Source organism: Asterias rubens, chromosome 12 (genome assembly GCF_902459465.1).
Source record: "Asterias rubens chromosome 12, eAstRub1.3, whole genome shotgun sequence".
In the NCBI taxonomy this organism is placed as follows: domain Eukaryota; kingdom Metazoa; phylum Echinodermata; class Asteroidea; order Forcipulatida; family Asteriidae; genus Asterias; species Asterias rubens.
The window spans coordinates 13,157,431-13,175,854 of record NC_047073.1 but is presented as its reverse complement, the minus strand read 5'-3'; the positions used below and the strand labels follow the sequence as shown (position 1 = coordinate 13,175,854).

The 18,424-nt window shown below is 39.1% G+C and overlaps 1 protein-coding gene across 3 annotated transcripts; it reads right to left on the bottom strand.

Annotated features, from left to right (window-relative positions):
- Positions 1-3,058: 3,058 nt before the first annotated feature.
- On the bottom strand, positions 3,059-18,147 carry LOC117297479. Of its 3 annotated transcripts, none has more exons than XM_033780540.1 (11): positions 17,883-18,147; positions 16,138-16,296; positions 15,526-15,646; positions 14,677-14,843; positions 13,012-13,184; positions 11,207-11,366; positions 9,948-10,033; positions 8,670-8,790; positions 7,933-8,028; positions 7,217-7,356; positions 3,059-6,579 (listed from the first exon to the last, which is right to left on the bottom strand). In XM_033780540.1, exons 2-11 carry the CDS (start codon positions 16,250-16,252, stop codon positions 4,261-4,263), a joined length of 3,498 nt encoding a protein of 1,165 aa, XP_033636431.1. In that variant the 5' UTR covers positions 16,253-16,296; positions 17,883-18,147; the 3' UTR covers positions 3,059-4,260. The 3 variants fall into 3 exon arrangements, with proteins under 3 accessions (XP_033636431.1, XP_033636430.1, XP_033636432.1); XM_033780539.1 differs by having other exon boundaries at positions 16,138-16,277; XM_033780541.1 differs by having other exon boundaries at positions 15,538-15,646; positions 16,138-16,277.
- Between the last annotated feature and the right edge of the window lie 277 nt (positions 18,148-18,424).

Here is an 18,424-nt window from a genome sequence, read left to right as displayed (position 1 = left end):
CTGCATAGCCCCAGACACGATTGCATATGCAAAAGTGTCCGGAGCGGACAGTATTGCATTGCGGACACAATTGCATCTGATACCGGCCTCAAAAATCAAGATAAATAAGACTTGTTTAGTTTAACTGTGTATAATTATTATACTATCACGCAGCGTTGATTGTCACTTCTGGTTGTTCTCCCCCACCTCTCAACAATCCTCGTAGTAAAACAGACCAATTTGGAGACGTTTTACACTTTTTTTAGGGGTATGTTAAAAGAGCCAATATTTTTTTTAAATCCTCACTCGCCCAACGTCTTTGTACTTCAATTGCAAGTAGGGGTAGGGCTTTGTCGAAAATGAGTGATCGTCAAAGTAGGAGTGTCGGTACACATAGCAGGAGGCATCATGCATTACATAGCCTAAACTAATGGTAAAAATAATGCACACTCGACTCACTATGATACACACTTACCTTGTATGCAATTTTCCAGGCCTCTACACGCTATCCATTTATGTAGGCCCTGTTGTTTTAGAAGTCCGACTTTGGCTCGAGGGCGACACATGGGGTCAAAATCATCTAAAATGTTGATTAGACATACCACTTGACAGTTTTATCCTGCGCATGCACCGCCCGAGTTTGCTGGAGAAAGGTCTAACGATTAGTTTTCGTGGTTCAAACGAATCGTGGTTCAATAAAGTAAAAAGGCTCATAATTAATAAACAATTGGTGTCCCTTTCGTATAATATTATTTGGTCGGAATTAATAGTCCCAAGTGAACAATAAACGCCTCTCGTTAACGGCTAAATGTAATTTTTCGGGCAAATTGGTTTTTAGAAGATGAAAATGAACACAATAGATTTTCAAGGCTTTCATCATGGCTCAATGCTCATACTGATTAATTGCTAAGGCGTTAGTTTTTCGACAATGATATCATCATGATAGCTAAATTATTTCATCATCATTAGCGTCGAAATGTTTAAAAGTCAACTGTGAAAGGGAAAAAAAACGGACTTGGTAAACAAGCATTGGAGAGCTGTTGATAGTATTAAACATTGTGAGAAACGGCTCCCTCTGTAGTAGCATAGCTTTTGAGAAAGAGGTATTTTCTCACCAAAATGATACTAGACTTCTAGCCAGAAATCCTTTATTCCTATCTGGAAGCACAGACAAATTCGTCCAACAAGGGTGTTTTTTTCTCCCGTCATTTTCTTGCAACTTCGATGATCAATTTAGTTCAAATTTTCACAGGCTTGTTATTTTATGCTTTAATATGTACGGTTTGATGCTCGGAGTGGGGGGGGGGGGGGGGGGCAAAGTGGACTGGCACACCCCCTGCCCCCCCCCCCCTCCTCCCGAAATGTACTTGTTGTGGGTATGGTTTTACCCCCTCTATTTTCTCTTCATTGTGTGGTTGGAATCTCAGGTTTATTCTTATAGGATTTTAGAGAGGTTATGGGGCACCTTTAAGCAGAAGTATTTGAACATGTGTATGGGGCGGGTATACCCTGACCACACCGACCCTCCCCCTCCCATCACCATATCGGGCTTGGTATTGTTTGGATGTGACTATAATCACAGGCCATTCTCGAAACCACATCTGATAGTTAGTGTTGATGAACGAAAATAATACTAGATTGCCAATGTGGTTTATTATGATATCTAGATATAAGTAGATTAGATTTTAACCATTTATTAGTTAGTGATTACAAATCACAGGAATTTCAAATTTTGCAATTTATGTACATGGATGATCATGTACAATAATTATAAAGAAGGTCTACTGAACAAAGATATTACCGAAGTACTCAAATAATCATGTGAGACACAATTGAATAGAGGCAAATAATGGAGGCCGATTCTCAAAGTCTTGCACCGAAATGATTTTCATACAACAATAAGTGGACATCTTACCAGATCTTAAGTTATAATAATATGAACGAAATAGGACTAGCAAAACAAAGCAAACCTTCTAAACCTTATAAGCTAGGACGGAACAAAACGTTTAGTCTCATACATTATTCATGTTTATTACAAATTAACTCTGATTATTTACAAATAATAACAAGACGTATATTATTCACATACAAATTTATACAAATATTTCACATACAAATTAACAGCAATGTCGTTAAACAATGTTTACAGATAATTTTTATTATGTGAGCTACTTTAATGCCCTAAAAAATTCAAGCACACGGCATTGTGAGGAATAATGATAACAGCCTCTGAGCACACAATACTAAAAAATTGTACCAACAACCCCTCAAAAGCCAAAAACTTCAAAACTGTTTGTATTTATTGGCTGTTTTTACTTAAATCAGTAGCAATCCGCTTTAAAGTTGCCGTTTTTAAATTTGTGACAGACACAAAGGTTTTATTTCAAAGTGTGTGGAAAAATTGGGCCAAAAATAGCCTATTTTCCTTCGATTCATTAATATTTGATAAAGTCATCGTTACGTGTGATATCAACTTTGAACGAGTGAATAAATTGCCCCTAAACAAGCACTATGCATGTTGTGGGTGGACTATCGAATGAACTGTTTTCTTTGTGTATGATTTATTTTGGCGAGAGATTTCGGTGCCACGTGCTTGCGTATACCAGTTTGTTGAATGCAAACAATGTATCAATGTATAAGGGTAGCTGGTTCACACATGAAAGTAATACATTGCTAAAAGCTTAAAACCGACCCCAACCAAAGTATATGTTAATTTTTTAAGCTCTTCAAATGTAGTCTGGTTCTTGAAAAATGTAAAGGTTAATTGTGTGTAAGATACAAGGTGCTACACAAAAAATGAACAGTGTAAGGAACATAATTTGTAGACAATTTTTTTTTTTTTGTGTTTTGAAAAGTTTTTTATTTGTTGATTTAAAGAAATATATTTGTATTAACAGGAATAATAGTGAGGGGATAAAGCAACCTGGCACCATTGCATCAAAGCTGCTTTTACTTTTCCGTCCAAGGACGAAGTATGATGATGATAAATAGTGTAATGACCCCGACTTCCCTGCATGATCTTTGTTGGTGGCTGGCCGTTGTTAGTAGACGGAGCCGAAGGATCATAATGGACAAACTATTATTGTTTTACATTTGACGCTTTTTAATGGTAACATTTCAGATGTATAATAACTTTGCATGAGTTGGAGATTACTATTTGTTTTTATCCATACACTGATTAATGTGTGTTTAGCACTATATACATGTACATTCTATTAACTAGTAACATTGCAATAGGAGATATTTTCAAATGTTGTGAAAAGATTTTACAAAGAGAGGTATTGAGCCTAAATAACTGCAAAATATTTCAAACCACGATATCTGTGTTTGAAATTTGTGTCCTATATTGCCATGATATAATATCATTAAGTTAAAGTAACAAAGAACACCTTTTGGGACAAGATTAGGAAAAAACTTAATTGTGTAAATTTATGGGAAAAAATAATAAACATTCTAACATTATCAGGCTTTGAATTTTGTTCTTGAAGAGGCTTCTTCTGTGACTTTGCAGAGGGCACATCAGCAAAAGCCCAGGGCCAAAATTCATAGAGCTGCTAAGCACAAAATGCATAAAATAACAAGTCTGTGAAAATTTGCAAGAGAATAATGTTGCGAGAGAAGAGAGTAATGAAAGAAAAAACACCCCTCTAAAATTCCTTTGGGTGGAACAAAGAAAAATAACTTCAGCTTGATTTGAACCATCGACCTCCAGATTAATGGCAGGCGAGGTCGTTAGTTCAAATTTGTCTTTGTTCAACCCCCAAATTATTTTTAAAATTACCCAGTCAGTGTCCCCGTTTGTTTTTATTTGATGTCTGAAATAGAAAGTTGCATTCCCTTAAAGGTGACCCCTGGCTGCTGTTGTCAAGGTTGTATCGTAAACTTATTGTGTGATCACAGGGTATACGGCATTTAACAGTTTCATGGTTTCTGAGTGGCACCCCCATTGATTGATAAAAAATAAGCATTACAAACATGACAAAATAAGCATTACAAATTTACGTGTAAATCTAACCTTTAGAGTCAAATCAGCCAAAAAATCTGACTTGGTAAAGAACTAAATATCTTTAAAAGCCTTAAATTCATCATAAAAATAAGCTTGTGTATTTATTTGAAATACATATATTAACTGCATGAATAATATCGGCACATGTGGGTATAAATTTGCTTCTTCCAAAAAACAAGTATGTGAAAATACTTTGGGTTTAAGCACCATAAACTTTTAAATATATATTCAACAATAATGTTTAAGACCAGCTTTGATGTACTTTGATACCTGCTTTATGAAGTTGGACTTGCTACCCTGGCAATGTTCTGCATTTCATCATGGGTAACGTAGCCACCATCGGGGTCCTGTCTCTCACCCTTTGCATCACCCTGTTTGCCACTCTGTTGATCAACATGGGTTGCATCAACCTCTTCCCCGCCTGTCAGCTCAAGATCAAGCCCATGAGTCAAGTCACCCCCGTTTAAGCTGAAATCACCATTGGTGACATTTAGGGGTTGACTAAGAGGAGAAAGGAAAGGGATCTGATTGGGGAGGACACTAGTCGGATGGGTTGAGTTAGCAACGACCCGGTCATCAGTGGGTCGGTTCTGGGTTGTATTGTCATTTCCTTGGATCATAAATTCGCTAGCGTCATTGGTGTCATCATCTGATTGTTCGCCGTCGCTGCTTCCTTCACAGTTGTTGTTACTATTCGTGGAGGTCTCGTCAGGGGCGTTCGACGCTGGACCGGGCGACGATACAATATCAAACACCTGTTCTGGGGTGACGTAATCGTTAGGACTCGGGGCATGTTGAGGGTGGTTGTTTGCGACGGGGATCGCTTCTGCTTGTGGCGTGGGAAAGCTATTAAGTTGCTCTTGATCAACATAGTCAGAATGAAGATTAGGTGTAGCAGTCAAAGCATTTCTATTGTCAGTCCGTGGGTTTTGAATTTCAGGTATCATTCCTTGGGTCACATACCCATTCCCTTCGGTCATCACTCCTTGGGTCACATACCCATTCCCTTCGGGTATCATTCCTTGGGTCACATACCCATTCCCTTCGGGTATCATTCCTTGGGTCACATACCCATTCCCTTCGGGTATCATTCCTTGGGTCACCAGCCCATTCCCTTCGGGTATCACTCCTTGGGTCACATACCCATTCTCTTCGGGTATCATTCCTTGGGTCACAAGCCCATTCCCTTCGGGTATCATTCCTTGGGTAACATACCCATTCCCTTCGGGTATCCTTCCTTCGGGTATCATTCCTTGGGTCACATACCCGTCCCCTTCGGGTATCCTTCCTTGGACCACATGATCCCCTTCGGGTATCATTCCTTGGGTTACATACCCGTCCCCTTCGGGTATCCTTCCTTGGGCCACATGATCCCCTTCGGGTATCCTTCCTTGGGTCACATACCCATCCCCTTCGGGTATCAGTCCTTGGGTCACATACCCGTCCCCGTCTTGCTCCGTCTCAGCATCTTCCTGGTCAAGACTTTCCGAATCGCTTTGGACAGTTACATAACGTAAGGGGACATCGTCGTTCGGCGATGCCGTTCTCATAGAACTAGGTATAAGTAAAGCATCGAGGCCAGTGGTAGTGTCTCTGGGCGACAGTGCCATTAATGGTGAAGCAGTGTGGTTCAAGTTGGGACTGATCTGTAGCAAATCTGGTCGAGGAATATTTTGCAGAATATCATCATTTAAGATAAACGGGGAATCCTCAAAATCACTGTCCTCATTCTCGGCTTGATGCTGATCTGATGGGTTAATTCCCATCCTCAGATACTCATCATGAGGTCCTAAGCCTCCCGTCGCCTGATTTTGAAATCGATGATTGAGCGGAGACGGGTGATTTGCTCTGTCCCGCAGTCCAACCTGGCTGTAGGATTCTGTTGGATTCGTTCCCAGTACATAAGGGGCATCTAAATCATCTTGAGAAGCTGACCGTGCGGCAAAGCCTTGCTGGGTGTAGTTGGCTACGCTACCATCACTGGTGTATGCAGCATTGTCTTCACTGACCGGGGCGCTTTCTTTTGGATGTCTCTTCCCACCAAACTTGGTAGGTGTACCCCTCTGCTTACCCCCTGCCCCGTGAGTAGGTAGTAAAGCAGCCATTCGTGTGTATGCATCCATTGAAGCGCCTTCTTCACAACCGTCATCCTCGGGGCGTGGGTGCAGCTCCTGAAAGCCATGAAAGCCTCCTCCTGTAGCACCTTTTGGGTCTTCCTTTTCCACTGGTGACAACCCATCTTTGGTCATTGTTTGGTAGGCCATGTCATCATTCCTGACAGGCAAGTAGCTTCCACCGCTACCTACAGAGACAGGGCTACTTGCCAGACCACCACCGCCGTACTCATCAAAACAAAACTCTTCGCTCCTTGACCGCTTGTCCCTGAATCCTGGCAGTAGAGGCTGACTTTCAAAGGTGTGCATTTTGATTGTATCTCCGGACACTTGGATCTTTCTTGGTTTGTCGCCGATGTCAAATCCGTTGGTCATCACTCCGTCCTCCGGAACCAAATTGACGAACAATCGATGTGGAATCAAGTCATCAAAGATTTCTGTTTCTCTGTTTGTTGTGTTTGCGGAGTACAAATTGTCAGTCTGTGGAAGGGAAAAACAAACAAAATTTTTTTTTTTAAAAGGACAGATGACTTTTGTCTCTTTAGATGACCACATCATACATTAAAGGGAAGGTACACGTTTGGTAATTACTCAAATCAAATATTAACTTGAAAACTGACTTGGTTACGAGCATTGGAGAGCTGTTGATAGTATAAAAACATTGTGGGAAACGACTCCCTCTGAAGTAACGTAGTTTTTGAGAAAGAGGTAATTTCTCACTAAAATAATAAAAGACTAGCTAGAAGTCTTATTCTTATATGAAAGCACACAAATTCGTCCAACAAGGGTGTTTTTCTTTTATCATTTTCTTGCAACTTCGATTACCAATTGAGCCCAAATTTTCACAGGCTTGTTATTTTTTGCTATGTGATGAGGTACACCAAGTGAGAACACTGGTCTTTGACAATTACCTAAGTTGTCTTCCCTTTAAGATTTGATCTGCATATAGCTATCATGCAAAGAAAACATTGAAGCCCCTAAAAGCAATAGAAAGATAAAACAATCATCAAATTCAAACCAACTTTTTGTTTTTAGCTCACAACATGAAGCTTCACTTGATCCACAAACCAAGAACCAAGCCTTTTTAAATATTTATCAATCAAACAGAAATACTTACAGTTAGTTGTGAGCGAATTTGAATGTCTGGAAACCTAGTCATGGACTTCTTAATCCTTTGGTATATGCAAACCAATGAGATGATCAAGCCGATAGTTAAGCCACAAGCAATGAGGACTGGAATCAAGCCGACTGGAGCCGCTGCAATGAATGAAAAAAGAAAAGAAAAAAGGTTACTGGTTTGTCGATTTTTGTCGACTAGAACTCAATCAGAACATGTGTGTCAGAACCTGACTTGAACCACTTTGCTGATCGTAACACCAGAGGTCAAGTCCGGTGAGCTAGCACTATAAAGCCTCAACACGGAATAAAATGTAAAAACGTGACTCGAACCCACACTCTGCTGATCAGAAACACCAGCACTTGAATTCGGTGAGCCAACACTATAAAGCCTACAAGAAAGAAAGCGTAAAACTGGGACTTGAACCTACACTCTGCTGATCAGAAACATCAGAGCTTTAGTCCGATGAACTAGCAATTGAAAGCCCAAACATAGAATAAAGTGTATTACAGGGACTTGAACCCACACTCTGCTGATCAGAAACACCAGAGCTTGAATTTGGTGAGCTAATACTATAAAGCCTACATGAAAGAAAGCATAAACCTGGAACTCAACCCCCACACTCTGCTGATCAGAAACACCAGAGCTTTAGTCCGGTGAGCTAAGCCCAATCATGGAAGAAACAAAGAGTAGAACCCAAGAATTATAAGACTCACCTGGCAATGGATCAATGCTACAGTCTTCTTGTGGGGATGCTCCCATTGAGTTGACAGTCTGTATGCTGAGTTTATAATGTGCCGAAGGATCAAGATCTGTAGAGAAATCACGTCAAAATACAGAATCAGATCAAGTGGGATCAAGGTTGGCAAGTGGGATCAAGGTTGGTAATTGGGATCAAGGTTGGCAATTGGGATCAAGGTTGGCAATTGGGATCAAGGTTGGCAATTGGGATATAGGTTGGAAATGGGATCAAGGTTTGCAATTGGGAAGAAGGCTGGCAATTGGGATCAAGGTTTGCAAAACTATATGGGTTTTACTAAACATGCAATGGCATGGTGAGGTATGAATATATGTTTGGTTTGCGGTAACACCATGTGAGTTTCTACTTGCCAGGTAGAGATTGTTCTTTGGAGAACTGTCTTGCTATATATTCTACAACTGAGGAGAAGATTTATAGGGAGACTTCTCAGTTCTGAAAAAACTGTCCTGCTTTTTAACTACTACCTGGGCGAAAGGTATAAAATCGGCTGGGACTACTACTTTAGCCTATAGGATCGTTATTAACTGCACTACCGCGTAGTGAATTCTTAATTGGTCTCAACGTTTCGACAAGCTTGTTCCAGTCATCGTCAGGAGACATGAGACTTTCCATTGTGGACGAAATTGCTCCCTGAGTGTTAATCAGTGCTTTTTTCAATACTCAAGAATTCACAAGTCATTCAGACGAACTTACCAGGAATTATGTGCGATGTCTTGTTCGGTTCCACTGAGTACTGCTTACTTTTATTAGCTTGTTTGACAATGATATTAAAACCAAGTATTTCTCCGTTGGATTTGAACGTATCATTCTGGAGCTAGAGAAAAAAAAAAGCCATGAACAAATACACTTCAATAAGCTGAAGTTTGGGTTTAGAAATTAAATCGTTACATTCTCATCTGTTGATGCTAAGTTAAGGATCGATACACGTCTTATGTTTATAAATCTTAAACAGCTCTTTGTGAAGATGTGCCCAGGGCCCAAATTCATGGTTCTGCTTACTGCGCAATTCTGTGCTTACAGACAATAGAATTATATGTGCATCACAGGGCACCGTAAGCACAGAATTTTTCAGTAAGCCAAGTCATCAAGACGTCAGAAAACCTCATAATCTGCTCACAGTCAGAAATAGGGACATGGGGCCAGACCTTTGTCTAAGCACCCACACCTCAAGTCTATGAGTGTGTGCACAAATAAACAAATGGGCATGTAACAAAATAATTCAATGGATTCAGGCATTTGTAAGATCCAGAAAATGAAGATCAGTCATAAGTTACTATAGAGGACAGCTTCATTATTAAACTCATATCTTTTTTTTAGGTGAGTATTATATTAGTACCAAGATTTTCAGAATCGGGGACTTCCTCTATTTTTTTTACCTTGGGATTATTATTATTATTATTATCTATTCAGCCATTTCATAAAGAACAATAACAATGCATGTAATTGTAAATAAGATTATAGTAAAAGGAAAAACAAAATTAAAAAATATGTTGAACAGAACTACATAAAGGCATACATGATAAATAATGGCAACTAAAGCACTGGTCCTGAATGATGATGACTGACATAAGGTTTGGATACAACAAGAAACATGTGAAGAATAGATGAGAGAGTACATAGGGTAGATTGGGAGAGGACAAGAAAAAATGGTGGGGAGGGAAGAGCAGGGGAAGTAGGGACAGAGACAACCCATTTCAAGCTGGCCAGGATTAACAAAAGAGTACTTAAACGTTGCATATTAATCTGCACTGGATAGACAGAAGTGGAACTCCATCATAACCAGGGTCACAAAGGGTCAGCCATGACTCACAGGACGACGACGACGACTTAAACCCTGTGACCCTAAAGTCTGTCTCCAAAGTAGGGACGGTCCCTATAAATAGTGACAGTTGGAAGTTAAGAAACCTGCAGAGGTGCAATAAAACACCACCACACTATCGTGCAGATTTCAGTTTGACGAGCACAACGTACCTCCCATGTTAGAGTGACCACCCTCGTTTCTCCATCACTGCTGGGGTCTGCCTTGCAGTGGAAATCACTTGGCGGGACCTTCGGGGCTAGAGGTGGAAACCAGAAGAAAATAACATTTATTGTACTGTGAATGTCTGATGACCATAGACTGAGCAAGTCTCGCGCGCACCGGCGTGAGAAAACACGACAAACGAACAACTTTGTTTTACGAAATCGAATCTTTGCTTTAATTTATTCTTAATGCCGTATCTGAAAAAAAAAAAAAAAAAACTGATTACAGCTTGTTTAAGTTAGTTTTAGCTTTTAAAACAAATGTTCAATTAATCGGTTACAGTTTATGTAATAGACAAAATCAAAATTCTGGGACAAGGATGTTTATTTGATCTTAAATTTTTTGAAAACCCCTTTAGTAAATCTATGCTTGAATGTGAAACTTTGAAAGCTGGTTTGAACGCGGATGCACGATGGTTGCAAGAGCGTTAGACTATGCGTGACACAGTCTAAAGAGGAAGCCGATGCTTGGATGACCAAAACAAGCGTCTGCGTAAGTTTCGTGATCGGAGATGGGCAGAAATTCTTAATTTTTGTCATGGAAACTGACCTGAGGTCAAGTTCAAACATCGGTTTTTCTTTGTTATTTTGTTTATTTTTTCCCCCTTTTATATATGTTGTTCAAATATGCGCGAGACTTGCACAGTCTATTGCCAGTCTAAAGGGGGAAGTGAGTCCCCTTCAATCTACAAAGTGGTAACTTAAATAATAATAATAATAATAATAATAATAATAATAATAATAATAATAATAATAATAATAATAATAATAATAATAATGACTGCAGCAAGAACTCTACGAAGTTTTGACAGGGCTTTCCTTCCTGCAGCTGTGACGATTTGGAACAGCCTACCATCATTGGTTATTTCAGACATTACTACCCAGGGCATGCAGTCATTCAAATGTAGAGTTAATAAATACCTTGAGTAAATGCCCTTTTTTTTTTAAGGCAATTGTGATTATGAATTTCTCTTTTGGAGGTTAACGCACAGTTAGCGTTTTATCAGTTTTTTAGGGGAATCAATGTCATGCCAAATGTGTTTAAATCGGTTTTTCACTATTTTTTCGTGACCCAGATGGCCGATCAATCTCAAACTTCTACAGGTTTGTCAATGATGGTGGATTACATAAAGTGCTTGTTAACACTGCCAGCAACTGTTTTGTAAGCACAAAAAAAAAAATTCTGTAATGTTGCTTTATTTGTTTACCTATTTCTGATGTGCGATTTTTGGCTTCCTCTGAATATTGACTCTGATATTTATCCCCGTACCTGGTGAATGCTTTCATTCTCACATAATACAGACCATATGGTTCTGTCAGAGCCACAAGAGAGTATGTTCCATATAGTCCCGATGAAACTTTTACTTCCTGTACAATAAAAATTAACCAAATCAAAACACGGTTCGCTGGGATGTTCAACAAATTGGGTGGTAGGGGAATCTACAAGACCAAAGGGATTGTTGCTCAAAATGTTTACTGGCCTACAATGTAGAATTGTTTTAAAGGCAGTGGACACTATTGGTAATTACTTAAAATAATTATTAGCATAAAATCTTTCTTGGTGAGGAGTGATGGGGAGAGGTTGATGGTATAAAACATTGTGAGAAACGGCTCCCTCTGAAGTGCCTTAGTTTCCGAGAAAGAAGTAGTTTTCCACGAATTTGATTTTGAGACCTCAGATTTAGAACTTGAGGTCTCAAAATCAACCATCTAAACGCTCACAACTTCGTGTGACAAGGGTGTTTTTTCTTTCATTATTAACTCGCAAGTTCGATGACTGATTGAGCTCAAATTTTCACAGGTTTGTTATTTTATGCATATGTTGATATACACCAACTGTGAAGGCTAGTCTTTGACATTTACCAATGGGGTCCACTGCCTTTAAACAAGACTTGTTCACAGTTTTAAACAAACTTGAACAGTTTAACATGTGTAATATATCAACACTAGAGGGCACTATACCCACAACCCTTGTTACCAAGCAATGAGTTACTCTGATGAATAAACGTGTATCTTACGCTGCCACCAAGAAATGAGTGGATAACTTTACAGAGTATAACTTCCAGATACACAGAGTAACCCATGGCTTGAGAAGAGTTGTGGGAACAGCGCCCTCTAGTGTTGATATATTACAACATGCATACTGTTTTTATTCGAACAAGCACTAAAGACACACGGTGTACATGTAAGAGAAGATTTACCCAAATTGTCTTCATGGGCACACATATTTCATTACTCTATCGAATAGACCCATTGCATGTGACGTCACACGCTCTCAATGCGCCCTCACTGGGGTCAAGGGAGGCAAATGATTGCAGTTCTTTGTGCAAGAAAACGTGAGCATGAGCTCAGCGTCAGTGTTGCGTTTTGCGTTATGCAATGGGTCTATTGAAAGGTGTTTATCATCAAACTGAAAATCAACATATATTAAGACATTGTTTGAGATAATATCAAAGTCATACATAGCGCATGTACAGTAGGCCTATCTACCAAACAAGGTACTCAAGGCGCTTAGTAGTGACATTAGCACAGAAAGATGGGTTATTGAAACTATGAGTTCTGAGACCCAATTATGTAGCACCTTATAAGGGTGAACAAGGTGCTACTGATAGCAGCCACAGCCAGGAACACCATTTTCTCGTTTTGATAAGTGCACTGGGTACTTTGACATGCATTACACAACACATGGGACCAACGGCTTTACGTCCCATCCGCAGGACGAAGCAATGGTCAAGTATCTTGCTTAAGGACACTTGTAAGTATCACGGCTGGGGGATTCGAACCCACACTCTGCTGATCAGAAACACTAGAGTTTGAATTCGGTGCTCTTAACCGCTGTGATATACTACACTGTTAGGTTCTACATGTATTATTCAATTGAAAAACACCTGTAAGACAGCTGCCCTTGACCAGTCATGAGTCTACTGACCAGTCATGAGTCTACTGGCCTCGGGTCTGTGGTCCAGTGTAAAAATAAAGCCCTGCTGTTCCAGAATGAAATGAAATCACTTACCTCTACGTCTTTCCATGTTTGGTTTTTACCTTCCCATTTGTACTGGATTTTGTACCTCAATTTTGTTGCAAAATAGTGGCCTGTGGAATCTCCTGGTGGGATATGCCACGTTATTTCAAGCACAGATTGGCTCTTATTCCTTATCCTGACATCGTAAGGTGGACCAAGTACAGCTGTGTGCAGGAAAAAATAGGCAGCATTACATAACAGGGGTCGGAGGTCAGAGTCTATGTTGACAAAGGTCAGGAGTTAGGATTTTTTTATGAAACAATATCAACACAATGGTCTTTCCGGGACACTGTAACAAATGCTTTTTTTTTTTTTCGATCTTGTGAGAAATAATGGCGAAAAATAGATAATTTCTGACCAGCCACCACGAAAATTTGATTTTTCAGTCAAACCTCAGAGATCTGAGACACCATTCATTCATTCATATGAAGTGTTTCTTAGAATAGATTCAAATGTTGTTCAGTGGAAAAATATCCAAATCATATAACTAAATGATGTACTTCGAAGGGAATCCTTTCTGAAACTAGTTCATTTGATGAACAGCTGTCAGTGCGTCTCAACCAGTATGTTTTCACAGTCATGAACGTTTTGTTCACCAATCTATGACCCTAACTTCAATACAAATTCTACACACAGAGCTAAACAATAACTTCCAAGCTGGCAGAAAAATGTTGACTGGTGATTTAAAGGCACTGGGCACTATTGGTAATTACTCAAAATAATTATTAGCATAAATCCGTTGATAGTATAAAATATTGTGAGAAACGGCTCCCTCTGAAGTAACATGGTTTTTGAGAGAGGGGTACAATGCATTTTATAATGCATCTGAAAGCACACAAATTTGAGCAACAATCAGTGTTTTTTCTTTCATTATTCTCATTGCAACTTTGATACAATTGAGTCAAAATTTTCCCAGATATGTTATTTTATGCATATATGCTGGATACACTACTGGTCTTTGACAATTACCAACGGCCTTTAAAGGGTATATGTAACTTTTGTAGGACAAAAAACACAATGTCCACAGATTTACACTAAACTTACACAGTTTGAAGATAATGATAGTAGAAAGCTTCCCTGAAAATATTACGTGCTGAGGTGTTGTAGTTTTTGGGAAATGAGTAAAACAACGTCATGAAAATTATTTCAATCATTTACAAACGTATTTTCATGTCATTGTTTTACTCATTTCTCAAAAACTACAGCACCTCAGTAAGTAATATTTGAAGGGAAGCTTTCCACTATCATTATCTTCAAACCCTGTAAGTTTAATGTAAATCTATGAACATTTTGAAAAGGTACCCAAATCCTTTAAAGGGAAGGTACATGTTTGGTAATTTTCAAAGACCAGTCTTCTCACTTGGTGTATCCCATCATAAGCAAAAAATAACCAACCTGTGAAAATTTGGGCTCAATCGGTCATCGAAGTTGCGAGAAAATGATGAAAGAAAAAACACCCTTGTTGGACGAATTAGTGTGCTTTCAGATAGGAATAAAAGACTTCTAGCCACATTAGTTTATACAATCAACAGCTCTCCAATGGTCGTTACCAAGTCAGTTTCTAAGTTAATATTTGTTTTGAGTAATAACCAAACGTGTAACTTCCCTTTAAATGAAGAAATCCAAGAGTGTTTAATTGTGCGCAACAATACTTACTTCCCGTTTTAGGACCAAACCTCAAGCTGTCTGAGGCGACAGAGCCATAGGAGTTTGTAGTGTTGACTTGATAATAATACAAGCTGGATCTTTCTGGATCATGAGTGCAGCATATGGTTCCTTCACAACGACTGGTTTCATTCCCGGTCTTCCATTTGTGGCCCTCACTATCAAACAATAACAAGTTAAACTAATTACAGATATTTATTTATTTATTTCTGAATTTATTTATTATAATCAGGGGTGAGAGTCATTGCTTTACAAAAAAGTCTGAAACTTGGATACAAATTCAAAGGTAGGTTGAAATGATGCCATTTCTACTGTTTGGTAACCCCTGGGGTTATAGACTTCTAGAAGCTTTTGGAAACAGTATCCAAAGCACCAGAGAAGTAGAACCAATGAGCAGGATTTCTTTATGTGTGGAAAAAAATAGTGTATGATTTTCTTCACCAGGCCGACATAAAAAGTCTGAATTCAGCCAAAAGTCTGAATAATCTCATCCCTGAATAACACATCCCTGAATAACAGCACATTTAGCACCTGGATGGATGGGAAACGAGAAGAAATGCCCAGTTTTAAATATGGGAGGAAAACCCAAAGTAGGAGCACCCACATAGGGGTAATCATGTAGGAGCTGAAAACCCAATCCACATGTAAGGCACCGATCTGAGGTGGGACTCACACCAAAATCCACAAAGATGAAAGGAAGGGAAAGAAAACTCAGAGCCAAGAGCCAACCTGATTCCCCCTAATGCAATACTAAATGATTCAGTCATAAAAATTGCCCAAATTACTCGGGTGGGATTCGAACCCATGACCTTTGCACTTCTAGACCACTGTTATACATACCTGTTCCTGTACCTATGTTGTAAAAGCTCAGTGGCATTTACGTTGTCTCCGCTCACCCAACAGCAGTAGGGGTTCCGGAAATTATTGGACGTGCAGGTTAGGTTGGTTGCTCTAACTGGAACTGTAAAATAAAACGAAAAGTAATCAATTAAATTCAAGTCAACATTTTACATCACACTATTCTTCCCTCTTCTGGTCACTCATAGGCCCAAGGGGGAATCGACGCACACTAGTCACCGAATTATGCCAGTCAATATGTGTTTTATAACACACCTCGGTCTTAAAAGTGAAAGAAAAAAAACAACTTGGAAAAGAAAGGAAGTTTTTTAGTTGCAGTTCACTGTTCACGTCAAGAGAGGGCACTGTAACTGGTCACTCGCCGGGCACTATTCCACAAAACCAACACACACGATAACTAGACTATATTAGTTCACCCGATGTGACCGTGTTTCAGACAACCAGAATACAGAACAAGCAAGAGGTATGTTATAAGATTTATTATTTTATTCTTTTAGTACTGTGAAATGATGTAACTTTTTTTTATCTGCATTAAACTAAAATATAAATTCTCTTTTGATTTTGAGGGACTGGTTAAGCCTGAAATTGACTTACGTAAATGTTGACTGTTACTGCTGTTGCCTGCAAAGCTTGCTCCAATGTTATGAAGAACGAACACAGCAAGGAAGTACACCCAACTAAAGGCAATTCCTCTCTCACGACAAACCATCTTGTATTTTTCCTACATCAAATTTCTGCAAACGAAACAAAAAACTAAATAATAATAATAATAATAATAATACGGTACATTTGTTTGGCCCATAATATAGTAGTTGCGATAACGTAACCCTCCTCCCGCCGTCGGGAGAAGGGTTACGCTATCGCAACTAATATTATATGAGCCTGGATGCGCAACACAAAACATAAAACAATGACAAACAAAATAGCATTTTAAAGCAATTGTTACAAAACAAAGACTCAAAAGTGCAATAAATTGAAGTTGACTTTCAGAATAAAATGTCTTGTTGAATGGTCAGTGTGAAAACACTGCTTTCCTTTTGACAAATTCACCCACATTTTTTAGAAACAATCTAAACCAACAATGTAGCCAACCTACCCCTAGAACTATGAGGATTTTGTCCTGCTGTCGTTTGTGTCATGTTGAGACGATAGCGGAACAAAACTCAAAGTTCTAGGAGTAGGATTAAGTTTACCAAGCATGGAGGAAGGAAATTTCACGTCACACCCATGACACTCTGCAGCCATTGCATTGCTGTGGTGCCCTGTGAATTTGCTGTGGTGCCCTGTGATTTTGCTGTGGTGCCCTGTGCTTTTGCTGTGGTTGCCCTTACTAATTACTTACAAAGATCAAATTTACATTTTCTTCTGGTGACACTGAGTGTCAGAATATTAACAAATTATAACAATCCAGCGTTACAATTATTGTATTTTTTTGTAACTAAATAATACCACATTTTGTACCAGTAGTTTTCTTAGTACTACTATCCTATAATAGTACTACACTAGAGTAGAGTAAAGTAGACTCGGAGTCGGAGGTCCAGGAAAATTGTTGTGCCCCTTCAATTTTTCAAGAGGGAAGTAGGCCTAAGTTTAATACCTCTAATCTGACTCAAAAGTTACATGAAAGATATTTATACAGCAGGGGCCCCAAAGTTAAAATTAGTGTTTGGTTACGCTTCATGGTTAATACTTTCCAGCAGTAGACATTGTCAACTCTTCAGCAGAAGAGATCTCATGATTGCGCAGTTTGCAAAGTATGCGCCCAAGATATCCTGAGCATATTCCAACAACAAGTGAGCCCCATCAAAAAAAGGCACCGCGTAAATAACAAAATGTCAGATTTCAGAGAATGCGCCCAACGATGGCAAAAATCTGATGATAAATGACATGAAACGAGTTATTTTGTGGCCAAAACGTGTTCTAACTATTTCGTCTAAATATCCCTCGGTCTATCTATCATAATATGACGAGAGTACGAATGGTGGCGGGGTACAATTTCAATCATTATTCACATTCATAATCATAATTCATAAATAAGAAATCGATCATTCGCCATTTATAAATACTCGGGCCATCATACATACATGTAGATAGTGAAAACAATCGAATAGCCTACACTAGACCCAGTGATTGGGGTGCTAGATTTCTTTTTTCGAAATTTTGACAATAAATTATGTCAAAACTTCGGGAAAAAAGGAATCTAGCGCCCCAGTCACTGGCTCTAACTGCTAACTTCCTAAGCCTCGCATAAACAACATAATTGTAAACAAATAATGTTAGATGTAGGCCTATGGCATGGGGTCAACTAAAAACTAACCTCAAAACATCTTAATACTTACAAACAACTGTATTACATCACACACGACGAATTTGCATCCTGAATCGCGTATCTTCCAGACGTACTCATGTGATGTCAGGTTAATTGATAAGTATTGTCTTAAAACATGTAAAACTAACGGTGTTTTGTCACAAAAAGGGATGCATTTCTACTCCTATTTGTCTACTTCCCTTTTTTACGGACGACGAAAAATCGAAATCATGGCATCCCCACATCTCTTAACAGTATGTTGTAGCTGCTGTACAATCGGATCATGGGATCGAATAGTGTGAGGACGAGTTCAAAATGCGTGCTATGAATAGCCAAAGATACTATAAAAGGAAGATAGGACACTGAGTGCGCAACCGTGAAACGCAAAATGGCGGGAGCATGGAAGGGCGCCCGCTGTTGTCGGGCAAGTAAAACCAAAGTCGGCTCTGTGCTACACTGCACTATGGCTAATGGAAAACTTGCAACCAATAGGCGCTAGCTCAGCACAGCAAACATGTCACTATGGTGCTCTGCCGTAAATTGTGTGAACAATTCACAACGGAATAGTAATCT